At 41.9% G+C, this 20,118-nt stretch overlaps 1 protein-coding gene across 3 annotated transcripts in view; it reads right to left on the minus strand.

Moving 5' to 3' along the window:
• The window catches only part of RGL1 (ral guanine nucleotide dissociation stimulator like 1), an 81,368-nt gene that overhangs the window by 27,360 nt on the left and 33,890 nt on the right, over nt 1–20,118 (minus strand). For 2 of the 3 annotated variants that reach the window (XM_040566465.1, XM_040566466.1), the window contains exons 4-5: nt 12,997–13,074; nt 2,455–2,639 (exon numbers count right to left, since the gene is read on the minus strand). In XM_040566465.1, coding sequence (XP_040422399.1) covers nt 2,455–2,639; nt 12,997–13,074 — 263 coding nt within the window. Of the gene's footprint in view, nt 1–2,454; nt 2,640–6,461; nt 6,668–12,996; nt 13,075–20,118 lie in introns of all 3 variants that reach the window. The other variant, XM_040566467.1, reaches the window with a different exon arrangement.

Below are 20,118 nucleotides of genomic sequence, written 5' to 3' on the forward strand. Positions count from 1 at the left end.
AGTCAAACAGAAAATCCTTAAAATAAATCCTCTTCTTAATGCCTTTTACTGGAGGGCAACAGTAAGCACCAAAGAATGAAAAAAATGGGACTTTCCCTCTTGTTGAAGATGAACAACAAAAGTACTGAGTTTACTACCAGTGAAATTCCATTAACGAGAACAAGCAGTGCATGTCAGAGTATGTTATGCAATACTTCATATCCAATTAAAGCAGAACAAACATTAAAGCAATAAAAGTAGATAGTGGTTCTTCATCATTGTTTTTCAAAATACTTGTTCTTCCTTTCTTAATTCATTTGCAAAACCTGAGCATCAAAACCTGCTACAGTTCTGATACAGCAAGTTATAACTACTGGCTGTATCCAGATTTCCATCTGTCCATTCCAACTGTACATTTTATTGACAGAGCTAAATGTGATAAACGGAGACCTCTGTTTCAGCCTTATTTTTCTGGGGGTGTTTCATAACAATATGAATAGTTAAATGGACTTCTACTCAGCTGTTACAAGAGTTACACATTTTGGCCATGAAACTCCTCATTCTCCTTTCAGCTCATGAAATTCATCTGAAAATCCTCACCACTGAGTTGCAATCCTACTCAAAAATTCACTGTTGCCTTAAAATTAGGTCCTTGAGTGCAATCCAAGATTTTCCTTTTGTTTTTTTCACGCCTGTTTCTCCTTTCACTTTCACGTTCATAAACGTGTAACCAGTCTTCTCCCTACTTCCTAGGAAGCTGGGACCCCTCATGTACCAGAGTATCTCCACTTCTTCAGATCTCTCTGATCCAGTCAGCCCTCTCAAAGGCCCGCTGCACTCTTGACTTCACAGAGAGGGACGATGCACCCTGTCAGAACTGCAGTCTCTGGCTCACCTTGCTTTGTATTGCTCAGGCTGGAAGCACTGAGGCTGGGAATAGCTTTTATCTATGCATCTGGGACTGCAATCTAATCTACTGGGATGGATGATAGCAGCATTGAATGGAGGTTTGATTATTTGATTACACAAACCAAACTGTAGGATTAGGACCACATTTGTAAGATTACAGTACAATATGAATGCTTTAGAACAATAATTATCAGCTAATCTTCAAATCCGATTGCAGGCAACACATAAGGAGTTTTGCAAGAAATCTCTGAAATGAACAAAGATGGAGCATCAATAAAATAAGTGACTACTCTAAAACTCTTCTCTGTAGAACCTTCAGGTTAATTGCATTCCCCTCCTCTTCTTTTATTCTAAATAACAGCCTCTGTTCTGCCACAAATTGGAAAATGTTATCATTCAAATTGACCTGTCCATAACTCAGAAAAGAGCCTTTTCAACTGTTACTTCTGGAAACAAGTGCAGAAGCCGGGCTGCTGGGAACTTGTGCTCGCTTTGAACAACAGATGAATCTAAATATAGCTCTTTTAGGCTCTCTTTGTTTGACATGTGGGAACCAAACCCAGGAAAGAACATCAATAGGCACACATCAGCAACCCTGTTCACTTACCTGTGTTCAGCAAGGAGACCACTTGAGCTCTGTGCAGTACTCCTTTTTATGTTTGTTTTGATGGCAGTGTTAATTTGGCAATTCACCATAATTATGCATTGACACGGTATTTCTGGAACATCCGGCAGACAAGATTTTATGCCAGGGATGAAATGTTTCTTTTCTGTCATTTCCTTTATCCTTTATTTCATGAATTACTCCCTCTTGCCCCTCTGCCAAACCTGGAAGTTGTTTTTAGTTCTCATTCACACACTGTGTGAGTTCCTAGGACTTTTCAGCTTATGCCACAGGAAACTTTCTGACCAGGATAAGGCTATGTGTCAGGCTTGACACTGCACACAGCGTATTTGTGTTACTACAGTTCACTATTGTTTCAGTAGATTGTGACCCCCAATAACGTAAGCTTTTCCTCTGTCCTTGGATACCAGCAGCCAGCCACTCAAATAGGAAAAAACAGCCACAGACACTTCCTTTGACATGATGGTAACTAGGAAGAAAAGCTTCATGGCAACACAGCTTGTGACTCAAGATTTATTTTGTTGCAGCCCAGTAGGATGAGCTTTTTCATTTTATTTTTTTTAATTGATTTGTTTGTTTGTTTTGGGGATGGGTTTTAAGTGAGAAAACCTGAGGGGCAGCTGTGTGTTTTAAGTCAGTGACACGGGGAATATGCTGACAGTTAGCTACTTGACTGCTGTAACAATCTTGAGACTTAGGCTGAATATTAGAAGTCCTGGAACTCCCAGTCTTCCTCTGAATGAGCAGGAAAAGGCACCTACACTGCACTGTACTATTCACACAGAACCTGCAGTCTCATTCAGAGATTAAAAAAATAATAATCGGTAAGCCTCATAATATTGCTTACAATTAGGATGAGTGTTAATGAATGCACTCCACATAAATCCCTGTGGTACCACACAGCCTGGGAAAACAGAAAGAAAGAAGGAAAGGAAGCTCACTATCGTTTTCCACTTCTTGCTTCTGGAACTGCTCCAAAAGGTTCTGCGCCCTCCTCTCCGGGTCAGAGCCAGGCATGCTCCTCTTCAGGTAATCCAGCAACTTCAGCAAGCACGGGTAGTTGGGCGACTCTCTGAAATCCTCAGAGCACTGATCGAGCCACGCTCGTAAGATTGATGCTATCGCACTGAAAACAAATACACAGAGAACACGCTGGTTGCATACAGTTTGTATCAACACAACTGCACGTATCCTTAAAATAAAAACACCGAGACATTCGCACCCCTCGTCAAGGCACTATGAAGAAGCTTATGAGCATGGAATTGCATTCGTTCTTTTATTATGCATGCAGTCTTATGAAGATACCACTCAGATTTTGCCAGTGACCTCAGTGAAGTTGCTGCTGATTCACACTACTACAAGTGATCCAATTACAGCCCCAAAATGCATAGCAACGAAGAATCAAATCCACTTAAGCTACATGGAGTCCCTTCTATTAAATTCAGGATACGAAGTAATGATAGATAAAGCAATTAAGATAACTAATAGAAATAACTCTCTACCAAGCATGTAAAGTCAGTACCTTGAATAAAACAAAGTAATTTTCTATCACTGGCATTCATTATTTGCCTTTGTCAAGCGAGCAAGGCAAGACTTGCAAATTACCTTGGAGTTATGCTTTTTTTGAATAGCTGAAGTGTCCTTGCTTAGCTGTACTATGTCCATGTTTGACTAATACTAGACATCATGCACACAATCAAAAGCAGAACATAATTCCTTAATTCGCTGTTGTGCCAATGGGAAAAGCTGTGGCCTGGTGCGGCTGCAATGTTTGCTCAGTTACTGCTCCCTGGGATGCTGTGAAAAAATACAAGGGAGGAAGCAAGGTATTCGTGGTTCCTTCAGGGCATCAGCTTCCCAGTGGAAGTGCTAAATCAAATACTTCCTCCAGTGCCCTTCCTCTCATCTATCACCACCGCCCAGCCTGGGAACTCAATCCTAAACTGTGTAGTCCCACACCCCACATTACTCAGACGTGTCTGCTCTCTTAGTAGAGAGACTGCCCACTGATCGAGTCTTGGGGCTTATGTATGCTGCAAAAAAGTTGCCTAAGCCTGATCCTAAGCCCCAAGGGCACAGACTGTTAGCGAGGTTACCATGCCTGTGAAGATAAAACTCTAATCATGGCGAGTGCAGCCTGGGCAGCGCTATGTTGCCAGTGCTCCGTGCCAGGCTTGAAGAGCAGAGAGAGCTGAACCCAGGAGACAGATTGTTTTTGTATGAACTGTATGAACTGCAAAAAAAAACCACATTAGCAGAATTTGGATTTTACCCTTAGCCCAAAGACAAGGAGGTGCCGCCAGATTATACCACACAAGACTGTATATCTCTCTTGTGCAAGGAAAGAATGCTTGAAAGTTATAGGAGCGGTTTAAGAAAGATAAGACTACGAGATCTTTGATTCTTCATAGAAATGTGTCAATAAATCAGCATGTATATTTTGCTGCACCAATTAGAACTGACCACAGCACAGATCACAAGCTGGGGAGTCACAGATGGCATATTAAAATACTTCTTACAGAGAATTTAGTTTACCTGAGCTGACAGAGGGATTAAGGGACCATAACCGTTGGGTACAGTCACATAACTCGACACACCAGCCAAGGCCACTGTTTTATGATCACCTACTGTGGTACTGAGAACAGGATGTAACACGAGAGAAAAATACCACGTTCCAGAAGAAAACGTGCAATTAACATCAAGCTTCCAGAGAAAAAAAAGCCCTGGAGATTTTCTCGAGGACACTGAAACCATCCCTGTATTTCAAAGCTCTTCTAGCCAGCAGTCATAAGGGCTGCAGCAGGGAAGAGAGGTGAGCTACAGTTCCTGCTTTCATCGAAATTGGGTGAAGATGTTTAGGAGAGAAGAAATGCTATTTTTTAGGGAAGCAGCTCTCATGAGCTCCACTGGGCTATGCTTTCAGCAAAACCCCTTATCTTTGGGTATCCAGTCTGAGACAGCACCGTGTCAGCCCAGCGAGCACCTGGGCTCTGGGCTCACGACAGTCAGGCACTTGGCTTCTAAAGTTCAAATTCTCAAACACACAGAACACCGAAGCAGTGGCTCTGGGTCTATCATGTTAACAGCTGCAAAATACCCAGGGACAAGCCTGCCAGGAGGACCAATTTCTCCTCAATTTATGAACCTGTGAGAAGAGTTCAGTACGAACATGGATTTCGCATTCACACTCCTGTGCAATGAAGAACCCAAAAGCCAGCCAAGAAAGCTGTTGCAGCAGAGCCGCACACAGATGCTGTTACATTTGTTCTGCAGAACAAATTTGTTCTGCAGGTTAAGTCAGCTGCTCAGTGACACTCAGAACAAGCTAATAGTTAAGAAAGAGTAGAGATCGCCTCTCCCGCTCGCTTGGTCTCAGCTCAAGCATATTGTTTCTTCCTCAAAACTCAGTTTAACTTTTAATCATAGAGATGTCATTTTCCAAGTCCCATCCAGTTTAGTCTGTTGTTTTTTCTATTTCCTTCTCTGATATTGTGGCAACTTCAAACTTATAATTATTGAGAGTATTTGGAAAGCTGTCAGTAATACTGTTTGGTTAGGCTAGCTGACAGGAGAAACTCTGCAATTACAATTTTAGAGCTACGAAGAGTACTTACAACCAAAAATTAACATGCAAACACAGTCTGGGTTTCAGGTTTCACTGCAAACATGGAACAGATGGTGCAGCAAGGAAGACTCTTCACATTTGAAAGCCATTTTGGACTGGGTTTTCACGACTCCGCTCAGACAAGCTTCCACTGCGCATGCAACCGGTCAGGGCTTTGCTGTTTAGGCCAGTGGGTGCGAAACTTTTTACCTGGGGGGCTCTAGGTCCCCTCCCCTCAGCTGGGACTGGTGTCACGCTCCAGTTCCCAAGGTGGGAGCACGGCCACGACAGAGACATCCGCACGACACTCCCAAGCCCTCGCTCCACTCTCCTGTCTGCCCACACTTTTCCATTGTCCCCTCCAGCCCTGCACAAGCCCATCACAAACACCACTGCCCTATACCTGCAGTAATTTCATTTCTTTTCTGCCCCGGGCAGGGAAACACTCTACCTCATTCCAGGCCCTAACTGTGTGTATTAACCTGCTGTATACCGCTTTTCCCCACATCACAAACTCACTATCATCCATACTGGCTCCACTGCCAAAAATATGTTGGGTATTCTTTTCTTATGAGCATTTACCAGTTCAGCAATGATTTCACAGGAGAAGCCTCTCCACAGGACACTTTGTTGTACTGATATTGTTCACATACTAAGCTCAATTTCCAGAGGCTTGGTTGATGGCCACTTTCTGAAGCTGAAGAATAAACAGAGTTTAACACAGATCCAGTCTCTCAGAGCAGGGTGAAGAGTTCACAGCCGTTACAGACGCTGATTTTTGCCAGCAAAATAATTTCAGTCAAGAGGGGAAATCGGAAAGAGTAAAAAGGTACACTATGGCCTACTGACCTCCTATCGCCTGACTTCCTAATTGGTGTGTCAGGGTGGAAAGCTTTCTGAAAACAGGCTGGAAAACTGCCCGTATCTTGCAGTAGCTTTACATTTGCTGCCCTTGAGAAGAAACACCCTGTACTCAATAGCCCCAGAGACAGATAACAATGGGAGCCTTCCAAGATCTCAGACAGAAAAGAAACATTTTCAAAAGACTACATTTTTCATGGTTCATTTATGACCTATAAGTTTTTCCTTTCCAATATTTGCAGCCTATAAGAAAAAACTTTTTAATGTTTAACTCCTGTCCTGCCAACCACAGACTCTGGGCTCTGTTCAGTGATACCTTCAAATTTTGCACCTATCAGCAAATCTTCCAGTTTCCATATCAGTTTTGCTTAGAACCCATCTCTGAACGTTTCAGCCTTTAAAACCTATCTACTGAAGCTGGAAGATGTGTATGTGATTCTGTTGCTTTATGAACTGGAAACACAGAACTACTCACCCACTTACATTTGCCCACAAGCTGCCATGAAATGGGATGAGATTGTAGCAGCTCCAGGTCTAACATCTCTTAAGCTGAGCCAGGAGGGCATGGAGGAGGTGGAGAACAAGCCCCTCATATCACACAGCCACAAGGGATGCAATAGGTTACACGGAAATTGGGCATAGCCCTTTCTCAGATGGGAAGACAGCTGTATCCCTGGGCCTGAAGAGGTCTGCATCAGAATTAAACAGAACACTTTTTGGCAAGAAGGGAACACCAGTGTTTTCTTTTCCACCACAATTATTTCTAGAGAATGAGTACAAGGGAACCTCAATGACTAAGGAGAACACAGAGAACCTCGGCTGCAAAAGAGATTAAATGAGTGCCTTATGAAGTTAGTCAGACAGGAACATGGACAACACTTCCCGTGACCTGCCAAACGCACAGCGAAGCCCAGCAGTGGAATCATCTTCACAGAGGGTGATTTCCTCCCCTCACCATACAATGGCTTTCAGGCTTGCTCATAGAAATTAAATTAAGCCAGCTGTATTTTCTCAGTTTTGCTTGTTAAACACAGGGAATTAAATTTCAGCCCTGAAAAAGGGATAAAATGTATGTAAACTCTATGCAAAGGCTGATGTAATGGTAGCTTCTCCCACCCAGCCTGTTTACAAATAACTTGCTAGTGGCTTGTAGCAAATGCTCTGCTCTTCTCTTGATCTGAGAATGTCTGGCTGAACAGTATACCGCGGGTCTTTCTGTGGGACACATGAAGTCACTAAGGGAACAGCTCTGTAGTTACTCTGTTTTAACTGAGATGCCAATCGTTATTTTTCTTTGCTCTTTTAATTATTCTTTTTGCTTGGTTCTGGTTGTTTTCATAACTCTCCCCCTCTTCCGTTGCTTATACTGCCCTGTATTTGACTGCTTCTCATGTAACCACATTGGTTTCTGCTGTTGTTTTAGCTTAATTGGCTTTACTGGAATGAATGCTGACTGTTGCTCTCCCAAATGAATCTTAACTGCTTCCCACCATGGATTTCCCAAGGCATCAGAAACTTCCAGCGAATTTTATTCCATTTGTCTCACATTCCTTTGGTGTCTGTTCTCCTGGAGTACAAAGTTTCAGGCCCATTTTTATTTCTGCAGTACTGCATCTGCGCATTCTGCTTTCCAGCAGGGCTGCTAACCTCAGTTGGAAGCAAAAGACGAGCTTTCTGTCAGAACAGTCTAAATGTACAAGAAGCCCTGGGACAATGTTTGTTTATCCCTCTGACAAACTCCAAATACTGCAGTAGGACATTTTAAGTTTCGGTATTCGCTATTTTAATGAAGAAGCAGAAGGGTAAACATGCAAGGGTAAACATGTGGTAACTGAGTAGTTCCTTAATTGTCTTTATTTGAACTGTTTTGTCCAATTGCTGTGGAATAAAACAATGAGATTTCAGTTTAGCTTTGAGTTGCTTTGTCTGTAGTTTCCAATCACATGCCACATTCCAAGTTTTAATAACAAATAAATTCCACATTTTGATAATAAAGCAGATGCAACTAGGAGATGACATTCAAGACAACAAAAAAGCCCCAAGTATTTTGATTCATTTCTGTGGCCTGTCATTCACAACCAATGCACTCCGGATAAGCCAAGTGAAGCCAGTAGCAAACGGAAACTATAACCTTATGCTTCAAGAGGAGGCTTGAAAGGACTTTTACTGTTACTCGAGCTCATTCAGGATTTAAAAGCCTCAGGACTCAGCCACCTCAGTGCCTGGGACTGTAGAAGAAAGAGAGGTTGAGGGCTTAAATCTCTTTTACTGTTCCTGCTTCCCAGTCAGCTGATCTGAGTTCTTTAAGAATCCTCCCCTTTAAATTTTATAACGTTGCACAGGCAAGTCCCCAGAGGTACAGGCTGCTACAATACTTTGTACTTCAAAGGCTTTAGGGTTCTTTCTCTGCCCTCCTCCAGCTCCAGCCAGGTATTAGTACCTATCTTATGGGAAAGAAGTGTTCCGCTCCTGCAGTACATCAACTCTTTGAATTGTTAGTTGTCTGCCAGCACCGATTGCCCAGAAATCAAATTTAACACCATCTTTTAGTATGGGGATGGAAACAAGGCACAAGTTTTTCATAGAACACTTTGCACAGAAAACTCAACCTTTTAGCAGTGAGTTAAAAGTTAACTGAGGAGCTCTCCTACTATGGGGACCAGAGATTACAGTGATCAGGCCATATCACCAAAAGCATTGTTTCTAACTATCTCACATGCAACGCACACAACAGTTTCATGAAGACTGAAGTCCTCAAACAGCCTTAATTGCTTGCCTAGCTGACTCCCTTCCCAGAACATGTCAAGGGGATTGAAATCTTTCAGACATGATTATCTCATTTAAATTTCCCATCATCATACTGATAAATTTTCATTTATATTTAGCACATGTATGGTTTTATTCTGAATGTGTTATATCTAGGTATTAGATCTATGTGTTCTGATTTGTTATATCTATTTATTTTTGAAAGTCAGCAGGAGTCCTCAGCTAAAAAGCAAGCAACGAAGACAGAGAACTCCGAAGACAAGGACCACCCAACAAAGACGAGGAAGCCACTCCGTCCTACCTCGACACAAAGGCACCCTGACCTGAGAATCAGCCCCTGGAGGTTTTGTTTACATGATGCAAGGAAGAATAATAAAAAGGACTGCTAATAACAGGAGACAGAGGGTCAAGTAAGTTACTCCTCACGACTCCCTTATCAGACAACTAAGAGAGGCATAGCATCGGATTTCTGGGAACACGGGCTGAAGTCCGTCTAACTCAGACAATGCACTGGAGTATGTGACCTTTCTGAACTGTATTGTTTCATACTGAGATCACAAACTTTCTGGCTGACTAAGAGCAGTGAGAACTGTGGAAAGCAAGCTACTGAACATGAAACCTACGCTGGGACTTGATCCTAAAAAAAATACATGCAAGGCAGTTTTATTAAGGTCACAAAATATTTCACTGGTCAAAGCTTAATCATCATTCTAACATTGTTTAGATCTTTTTAAAGTTACAGAACTACCGTACCTTTGTTTTAACTGCATACTACTGAATACAGTTTTAAAGAAAATGGCAGTAATAATAAAAATCCCGAAAGACATTTTGTGTTAAACATAATTAAGTCAGATCCAAGTTGAACAAAAAAATAAATCTTTGAGCACTCCTGTGGCCCAAAAATGATAGGAATGATGCTTATGTGCACAGGAGAAAATCCCCGTGGCAGAAAGGATCCTCAGAAGGCAGGTTTCGAGCCTAGCAGAAGTCATCTCAGGTCAGTAACAACTCTGTGTCACTGAAACAAGTGTGAGAAGTAACTGCTGGCTCAGACCCAGAATTTAGAAACACAAGGATAGTTTATAGCTCCCACAAGCCTCTCAAACGGTACTGTGCCACAAGTGCTCAAGCCCTAGCGTAGGGCTTGCAGGTTCTTAGCTATATTAGCACTAGGTGGAATAATAAAACGGTAAAAGAAATTCACGTACATCAGACACTTTCCTTCTCAAAATATATCATAGCTCTATACCACAAGTACAAAACAAACAGGGAGTTTCAACACAGAAAGTAGTAAACAGTGGGCTTACAGTATACCAAATATGACAAAAATCCTCTCATACATAAGATTTTGCAGAAACCCCTATCGTTTTTTAAAGCTCCATGAGATATTTAGAGTCACGAATTCTCTTCTCAGCATTGTTTTTTCATTTCTGTAGCTTTGTGTGTGTATGTGTGCGTCAAACCAGTGGAAATGATTTAGATTTCTAATGCCTCAAATGGAGCATTCAAACACCAGAATTGTCACAATGGGAGTCTGATGCATGCAGAAGAGCCCTGGCCACAGACTGTGGGACTTCCCAAGAGATGTTTTTCCTCTGAGAAATGCAGAGTTAAAGGTAAGAAATAACATTTCTCCAACTCCTATAAAACTGAGAACACACCTATATCATGCAACTCTATTGGAATTATCCCCAGACAAGAGAGAACCTGAACTACGTGTTTCACAACAGGACTCTTTTCCAGCCTCTTTTCCAGATAGCATTAATCATAGCTAAGAGACAAGTAGCCAGAGCAACTGACAGGTAATGGAGACTTTTAGGTCAGGAAAATGAATTCACATTTATACAGGATCTGTTAAAATGTGCACATGACATGTAAATTACTTTGTTGATAACTTCATTATTGAGCTTTCTATAAACAAGTAGTTGGGTAACAGGTATCTAATTTAGACATAAAAGATAAAGATTTTTCATGAGGGCCAAAGGATTCATCAGCTGTGCTGAATATATTAATGAAAATTGGGTCAGATAAACTCATCAGAAGTTGTGCTACTGTGAGAACTGGAAGACATACCCCATACTTTTGTCATTTGCTGACTGCATGAAGATGGTGCATGATAAAGGGAAGGCAGCAGGGATGCAGCAGGAAGCAGCTAGGCCCGGGGTGAATGACAGACTACGTGCATGTCAGTAGAAAAACAATTTTGCTTTTAAAATATAAAAGCACAAACAAACACAGACAATATGCTCCTACTAAATGGCATTTCAGTTGCACCCTCACCTTCAGACACAACATCGAATTGATGTTTTGCCCACAGCCTGAGTGACACTAATATCATGATTACTTCCACCTGTTTTCTCTCCATCTCATAATCAAGCTCCTTCAAGTCTGTGGAAAGGTGGGGGGATTAATCCTGACATGGTTTATATTGGTGAAAGCATCTTCCACATCTTCAGTATAAATCCTTAATCTATTTTGCAAGAAAGGTACTGCTTTAGCTCATATTTTATGGGGAAGTCAAATGGCCTGCCCAAAGTAGGAAGAGTCCTTAAGAGTTTATTTTGGATGACAGTGTAGGAACCTGCTGGCTGGCTATTATTTCCTTCACCTACAGCACTCTTCTGCCTTCTTGGTTCTTGTGACCAAGATTTAATTATCACCTGTTCTTTGATGGGTTCTTCATGGCAAAATGGGAGGAAAGTGTTAACAGCTCTCTCTTATGCCAACCAGGAAACAATCAGAGAACTGGGCTCCGGTGTTGAGTCTCATGGGGCAAGAGGAACAGCCCAAACCATTAGAGCTTGTAGCTTTGTGTCTACAGTGTTAAAAATACTAAGTAAATAAATAAATAAAGTAACAAGCACTAATATTTTGCATTAGACTAACTAAAGCCTTTTTTGAGAATCCTTTATCGTTTATAAACATTAATTAAGCTCTACATTTCTTCTGCAGTCAATCAAGCATAATTGCTTGTGTTTTCAGAGAAAGTTGTTGAAACGCTCACAGACAAGGGGGCTTTTACCAATTTATTCATGGTGGTTAAACAAAACAATTTCTACACGGATGACAGAAGGCAAAGTGACCCTACTGTCTGACCACTACATTCAGACAGTGAAGGACAAGAAGGTGTTGGGTATGTTAAAGGAAAATTTCTGGACTGGGGACATTGGAACCATTTTACACCAGACTCAAAACTCCCTGTCCAAAACACATATGCCATCTGAAATGCAGAGAGGTAAGCAGTGTGAAGGACAGGCTCATTATTTTAGGAAAGGATGTGATTTGAATCAACAATCTGCCTGAATCCTAGAAATGAAAATACTGTACTGTATTTCTCAGTCTTGACGGGACTGTGTATTTCACGTGATAAAAAAAATATATAAATCAACATTTTCTTCTATTTCAGAACAAACAGAAACTAAAGTTCTGAGGCCTCTTCTTCAATTACTCCTTGCCAAGTCAGTGCACTGAGAAAAGATTGTAAGGTTTTTTTTTAAACCGATAGAAGATGAGACAGAATTATAGAAAAACAATCATGAGCGATGCTGACAAGAATCAAGCTTCTCCACATACTGTAATCAAACATAACCACTTAGATACTTTTTATTGCCACAGCGCATGCAAAGCACACATCATACAGATGTCAAAGTACAAATTTAACACCCAATGTCTAAAGATAAAATGCAGTTTTATATGATGCTAGGAGGATAATAACCAAGCCACTTTTTTCCATTTAAACCACATTCCAAAAGAGCTTTGCTATTTTTCTTGCAATATAGGGTGACATCAGAATTTAAATTTCACTCAGAAAGCAACCCTATGAATCATAGGGGAGCTAATGAAGAAGGTGCATGCATACACATGTTGCCCGAAACAACCTCAGCTTTAGTCTGCAGATGCAGACTATTGCGTTGTAACGCACAATAAAATCAGTCATAAGCGATAACCATTTACTGCTACAGATAAGGCAGGGAAAACAAACACTCCTTGTTTGTTTAATCAACAAAATGTTGGCCTGGATGCATTCCTCTCTTGTTCAAATACAAGACAATTTCCCTGACTGACAAATCTCTGGGTTATACCATTGGATATGTCTCCATATGACTGTCGATATTTGGCTTTTAAACAAGCTTGTTTAAGCAAGCAAACAGTACTGTGAATTTTCAAATGAAACAACAGCTATGCTGCCCACATCCTCCTCCAATACTGACTTCTGACTGAGTCTCGCAGTACTGTGCAAAACCACACTTACTTCCTGACTACTGTTTTGGATCCGGAGGAATTCTGGCTCCCAACTTCTTCACAGCTTAAGGTCTCCAGGTTTCCATACCTGAAAAATGAGATAGGTGTTTAGAGGAACTTCTACTGAATAAAAACAAAGCCCAAGTAATATAGTTCTTACACAATTATCACAACTAAAAAGTGTTTCTAGCTTGAACTACAAACATGGGATCTAACAGTTGGCAAAACTATGGAGCTTGAAGCTTGCTTCATTAAGAAGCAGAAAGTTCCTAAAGAGACGACCAATATTTTCAAACCTAACTTGTTAATTCATATGAAGAAGCCTGCACATGGGAGGAAGCAACCAAAACAATTTCTTTGCTCAAAGCTCCAGGACCCTCTCTGTCAGTTTTCATGCCATCAGTTCCCAGAGTGATATGCCAGTGTGCAATAAGGCTGTACAAACCACTTTTTCTGACTCAATTTCTGTTTCTCTAGTATTTGCCATTCCTTCCAACTCCAGGTGTGATTTCACGCAAGTTTTTCTAGGTGGCAATTGCCTACTTGTGCCAAAAATCTTGACACAGTTGCCATGAGGGGAAATGGTCCACAGCTCTGTGAAAATGCCACTGGAAAAGAAGAAAACAGAGGTGCAGCTCCAACAGCATAAAGCAAAATCTCTTACGTACATACGTAATGCATGTGCCTTGCAGGCAGGATTATGCACTTCATTTTCAATGGGAGTACCTATTGCTTCAGATACACAGCACCATAAAGAATTTAATGACTCCTTACAGCCAGCTTTAGCGGAGGCACAATTACTCCCAGTTCAGAATAAGACGAGCTGATTTTACACATTCTGTGCTTGAATAACTGTGTTAGTCAGGCACCCGCAATTAATCTGAATAGCTAGGAGAACAAGTGCATCTTTAACTGTGCTACAACATTCTAGGAGCATCAGACAAAGAAAATATAGGGGGCTGTTAGTTTGTATAGGGAAGGTTCATGGCAGAACTGCAACGAATTCATCCAAGGTGTTTTGTCTTGAAGGATAGAAATAAGAGATGGTAGTTTTATGCTCTCTAAAGTATCAGTCTAAGGCTTCATATGTAAGAGCTGCAGATCAGTACAGGAAGATTGTAAAGAACATGTTTTAGCATCCCCATCCCCCACCCTCATACTGATATTCTGCCCTGTCATGGCTCTCAATCTCAAAACTTCACAACACTTTAAAATAATAAGCGAAGTTTCAACAATCTTATGACAAAGGTTTTATGTTGGAGTATTCCACTATGGATGCGGAGCTGAGGTAGAGATCACTGGTCTGAATACACTGCTCATTCCAGCGTGTTGCAAAGTAAACCCAAACTACCGAACGTAAACAAGTAACCCCTCAGATAGCAGCAGCATGGCCGCAATTGTAAGAAGGCCAATTTGGGCTTACTTAACCTTGAGAGTATTGCGGTAAGACAACTTGCATCGTTTAAAAATAGACCCTGCATCTCCAGCTACACTGCAGGTAGCCATAACAGAAAAGGATTTGCTCGAGTTGTTACCGTGTATCTGTAGCAAAGCTGAGAACAAGAACATGGCTGCTTGACTCCAGTAGCTTACTCTGACCACTACACTGTCCCTCATGCAGTGCAAGATCCTAGACCAGAGGCGAAGACTTCAGATATCACAGCATTTTTCTGCCCAGGTAAAAAAGCATACTACGTGCATAAAAACTTGCAAGCTTAGGTTTTGAAGGGCACAAATTCTTCTCAGTTATAAAGAAACAATCCTGCTGATCCTGTAGGACTGCAGCAGCACGAGAGAAGGCTTTAAGGACTTCTAAAAATTGAAAGGGTCCTTAGCCGTGGAGGTACACACAGGATAAGCCATTTCACCATTGTGATTTTACACATCTAATCCAAACATCTAAAGAAAAACATGCTTAGCCAAACTGACAATGGGGTAAGAATCCACTTCTAAACATGTTGACTAACCCCTTGATCTCCTCAGGATCACAGTGAATCCTAGCAGAAGCATTCACAGAGGAATCACTACTTGGTAGAAGAACAAATGTCAAATTTGTTCTGAATTTTTTTGGTGCATCAATGTCCTCTCCGCTTTCTTCTGTGTTTCCCAAGCATTATCATGCCCTATCAATGCTCCTTTTATTGAGATCAGCACTCTTGAAGAGGTAAAATTGAACAGACCTCTTCTTTCTGACTCTGCTATGCCCGAATTCACCACTAAATCATACCTGGCCTCTCTCAGGTCCCAGTCACACCCTTTCCAATTCAAAGTGAATGCAATTCACTGCTTGAGGTACCACTGCTTTACTGCAAGGACAAAATAAATCAGAGAAGCCTTAGAACAATGCTGCTAAACACCTCCATGAAGCCCATCAATTCACTACGCTGAAGTGTAAAGTTCAACCTATTTTTATTTAACTCTATTGGCTTCAATATTTGCACTTGTAGGCCTGCAGATTGCCCTGCATTTCCAAATATTTTAGCACTGGGTGACCTATCTTAACAAAAAGGTGCAAAAAGATGGGGGCTCAGGGGCAGGGGACATTTAGAGAACTCTGCTGACACCTTCTCAGTGATGACTGCCCAGGACAGAACCGAGACTTGCTGCTGATACAATGTGCATCACACGCTGCGGCGGTTGCTCTTGTCCTGTTGCTCAATGAAGAGGATTTCACTCCCCACTACCACGTGCTAGGTAAAAATGACTAAAATAGATCTTAGCCAATACAAAAGACATTTCCCCCCCGGCCCCACTGAGCAAGGAAAGCTCCAGTTCTTGAATAACAATTACATTTTTATATTCTCTTTTCAAAACTTGTCATCAGTTCTTTGAGCAAACTTTATTGAGATGACTCAGAGTAACACCATCCTAATATTGCGTCAAATATAAAATATGTATTTGCAGAACATTAGGCATTTGCATCTAAATCCCACTAGAGATACCCATGCTGATGTTTGCAACATAAATTTATAACACAGTAATAGAAAGCATGCAATTTTCTGTGCAAAACCTGAGAAGTATATAACACTTTGTCACTTTGCCAAATGTAAACCCCTGCCTATCTCTCACCAAAAGGGCTTTGCATGAACAACAGGCCACCAAATATGGGTTAGGAGGAGTTAATGATACATCTGATGCAAAGAACAGTATTTCTGCAGACTTCCACCGCTGTGTTCTCACCAGCTCCTTGACAAAGAGCCATTCACTACCCAGTCTCGTATGAATGCTTTGCATACAAAAAGAGACATGAGAAACAAAAGGATCCTGTAGCGCACAGAACTTTTCAGCCTTGCTTGGTGTTTGCGAAGTTATAGTCTCCACTCAAAAGAACTGACTAAGCAAATGAGACCAGAATGTAATGGGCAGTACTGAATATTTAAGTACTGAAAAATAAAGTAGAAAGCACACCCCTGTATCTCTGTTAAGAAGGGAAGGGAACAAGAGGGAGGAAAATACTCTGAACGACTAGGAAATAAGAAGAAAAGGTGATTCTCTACAGAAGTGCCCAACAAAGCTCTAAATAATGCTTGTAAGCATCAAAGCAAGCCGTAAATAACCGGAAGCACAGATATTCAGCACGAATTGTAAAGTGTTTTGAATTATACATGCAGAATCATGGAAATGAGGTCGCTTCTTCAGCTGGTACAAACCACCTGGTGTACAGGAAAACAACAGAGGAAAGAATAAAAGCTACAACAGCAGTGAATCTAATGCCATATGAAACTACTGTACTAAAATATCTGGATCTGCTGGTGAAGGACCTGTTCCTGCATGCCTCCTAAACCATGGTGGACATGAGGTGGCTGTGAGGAGGGAAGAAGCTCTGGACATAGCCAGAGACTGCTGTGCTGGAGGAAGGAACAGAAAGGCGAGCTGCTCAGACCGTTCCTCCTCAGGAGAATTGTGCAGGAGACATGGCACAAACACCCCAGAGAAAGCTGGGCACAATGCATCAGTTCACCCTACCTGTGGCCAGGGGCTGGGGGGTACAAACTGGAAAGTAACCACCCAGAGACGTCAGAGCCTGGAAAAACAGAAACAGCAAAAGCAGGTGCTTTGGGAGAGTTCTCTTTACCTTTTCATACTTTCTTGACTGACAATTTCTGCCCTCCTTGTGCAGAGTGGCCTAAGGACACTCCCCAGCTTGTGCAGCGCCCTCAGTTTACACTTGCCTCCTGATTCTGTCCTACCCAACCAGGTCCTCCTCAAGCCCATCTCCTCCATGTCCACTCTCCACCTTCACCTTCTTCTCTATTTACCCTCTTATTAAGCCATCCTCTAGCAAAAGAAATGATCCGAAAACGTAAAACTAACTTCTTATTGCCATTATACTGCTAGGCTTACCCAGCTCCAGCTCCCCACCAAACAGCCTCGATTCCCTTCTCTGTCAACCCCTCGAGACAGGGACCAATGGCTACTTTATATGCTACTGTGCAAGCACAGTGTCGCCCTGCTTTTAAGCACCGCTGCAAGGAACAGGATTACCATGACAAAATAAAATACACAAGGGAGGAACTTGGCTTGCATCTGCTCTCATCTGGACAGCAAAATCCCTTTGGCTTCCATCGCACTCGAGAGCACTGGATTCCACAGTGCAGCCAGTAGCAGGGGGGAGACTGAAGGCTGGGGCAAGGGCACCCGGCCGTATTCCTACACCCGGTGCCTGGAGCAGCTCATCTTCTCCTGGCTCAGCCTCCCAGTCCCTTTGCCTCTTTCCAGGAACTTCCATCCTGCATTTCCACATCCAAATGCTGACAAGATTTTTTTTTTTTATTATTTTTTTTTAACTTTACTACCAACTCCTACCAAAGAGACCATATCAGAATGCATAGTGTTAAACACTTGGCAGGTTTTCAAAGCTGTCTAGTGTGTTTAGATGCCAAACTTCCATGCATACTAAAGGGATGGGGCTGTCCAATTACTCCTAAATAGGTCCGAAAATACAAGTCATCCCCCTCACTTTTCAACATCCCAGCCAATGACCAAGATTTTGTTTAGTTTGACTTCCATTCTACGTTAAAAAACCACACCTTTATAAACTGAATGCAGCCAAAATGAGTAGAGCTCCAGTCTCAAATTTAATAAAAAGCAAAAATTTAATTTGAAGCCATGCGGAGGAAAAAAAAAAAGAACAGATTTATTCACAGTCTCCAAGAAATGCTAGAAGTTACTCAGAGAGCAAATAGCACATCTCTGGTTATATTAAAGAACAGGAATTACCAAAGAGCACAATTTAAAGCCCACTACCACAAGCTCTAAGAATCCATTAAGCCCCTTCTGAGCAATACAGAGGGAACTGTATCTGTCTTAAAAATACTGTGAACTTTCTCTTAACAATTTTAAACCTTTTCATATGCCTTGCTTGACATTTTCTGCGACTCTACTCACTGCACTGGATGCGGTGTCTTTAGAAACATTTCTCTCTGCCCAGGCGGTTTGTGCATTTCTGTGATGACAACAGCAGCACAGGATGTGGGAGCCCAAGACGCTGCAAGCAGGAGCACCATGCAACTGTGTGACTTCTGCCGCACACTAACTGAACCCATGTGTTTTTGGCTTTGGGAGGGCTTCCTGGTGGCCCCCTATGTCATGTGAAGAGGAATTAAGGCACTGTAAGCAACGTGCGTGTCCCTTTACCTCATCCTGCCGTGCTGGGAGGGAGATAACTGCCAACTCCTCCACAGCCAGGCCAGAAACGAAGGCAGCAGTGTGCAGCCCAGAAAGGCTCCTCCTGAGCACCAATGGCTGCAGAGCCTCACATACTTACAAGCTGACCACTGCTTACTTTAGCACAGAAAGGCCCAAGTTGGATAAAAGGTCTTGCCCAGATTTCACAAAACATCACCACAGTGCAAACCTATTTAATGAAAGCACATCATTCTGAATTATTCACACCTATAATGAACTCTCTTTTTTTTTCCTGTCCTAATACTTAAGTTTCTCTAAAATACAGCATGTTTTTTTATTCACCTCTATCACTCAGAGGAGAGCATTTCAGCTTTACGGGACGGAATAAATGTTTCATGCCCCAAATTCAGTTAATGCTTGCACTGCTTGGACAGGATACTCTGCAGACCACATCAAATGGTTAATGAGTATTTCTCCCCATGCTTAGGGTATAAAACATCCAGCCTTCCCAGGACACCTGTCCAAGAGCCCCAGGACTCTTTGTTTAATCAGAATTTGTGCAGACACCCCTGCGGCACTCGCAGCAAGGGGTGCATCTGCAGCACATCCAAAGGGAACTGACTGCACTGAGAGCTACCCAGCTTCCACAGGAATTTCTGGGCAAGTCTGTCAATGCATATATTCCCATGGACAGTACACCCCACAGCTAGGAGATGTGGGTGCTGCTCCCTCCCACGCTGTGTCACAGAGCTGCTCCCCTGTAGAAAGCTGGATGGGCCTTTTTGGAGTTGGCCACGTTGCTGTTCTTCCTAATGCCAACAAACAACAAGGGCTCAGCACTGCCAGCCACAGTTGTTCCCTTACACCACAAGCCTGCTCTATCACCAGGAATAAGAAATGGGGTTCAAGCTCTCCACGTGAAGCTCGAATTGACAACTAATGCCAAAAATATTACTTGCTTTTGCTGAGAGACTTTGTTATCCCTTTTGACTTCACTGGAAAAGAAAATACAAGTATTTATAAACAAAGATTATGCACTGACACCCAACTTTGTCTCTGTACTGTTGTTAAGAAGTATTACTAACAAGAAAGTTGCAAAAATGTAAACTCTTTGATATTTATTCTACACTAATATAAAGACAAAAACCGAGCTGGTTAAATTCAATGACTATCCATTTCTCTTTTTATTTTTCCTTTTAACATCTGTTTTTCTTTGCAGGTTCATATTCCACAGCTGCATGTAAATCATTCTAACTTTTACAGTTTAAATTGAATCTATCTTTTGTCCCAACCCATAAAAGTCTGGATTATCCATGATATTTGAAAAACCAAGAGAAACATCCATGGACTCTTAAACATTATACTCCTGAGATTTGTGAGAGGGGAAGGAAGTGGTGACCTCCTAGGATTTCCTGAGGATTCTTTCATTTATTACAAAAAGCTGGGGATAACACTGACAAGGTCAAGCAGCCTACATGCCCCTCTTCTGATGGCTACATTATGA

This window comes from Cygnus olor, chromosome 8, assembly GCF_009769625.2.
Source record: "Cygnus olor isolate bCygOlo1 chromosome 8, bCygOlo1.pri.v2, whole genome shotgun sequence".
Taxonomy (NCBI): Eukaryota; Metazoa; Chordata; class Aves; order Anseriformes; family Anatidae; genus Cygnus; species Cygnus olor.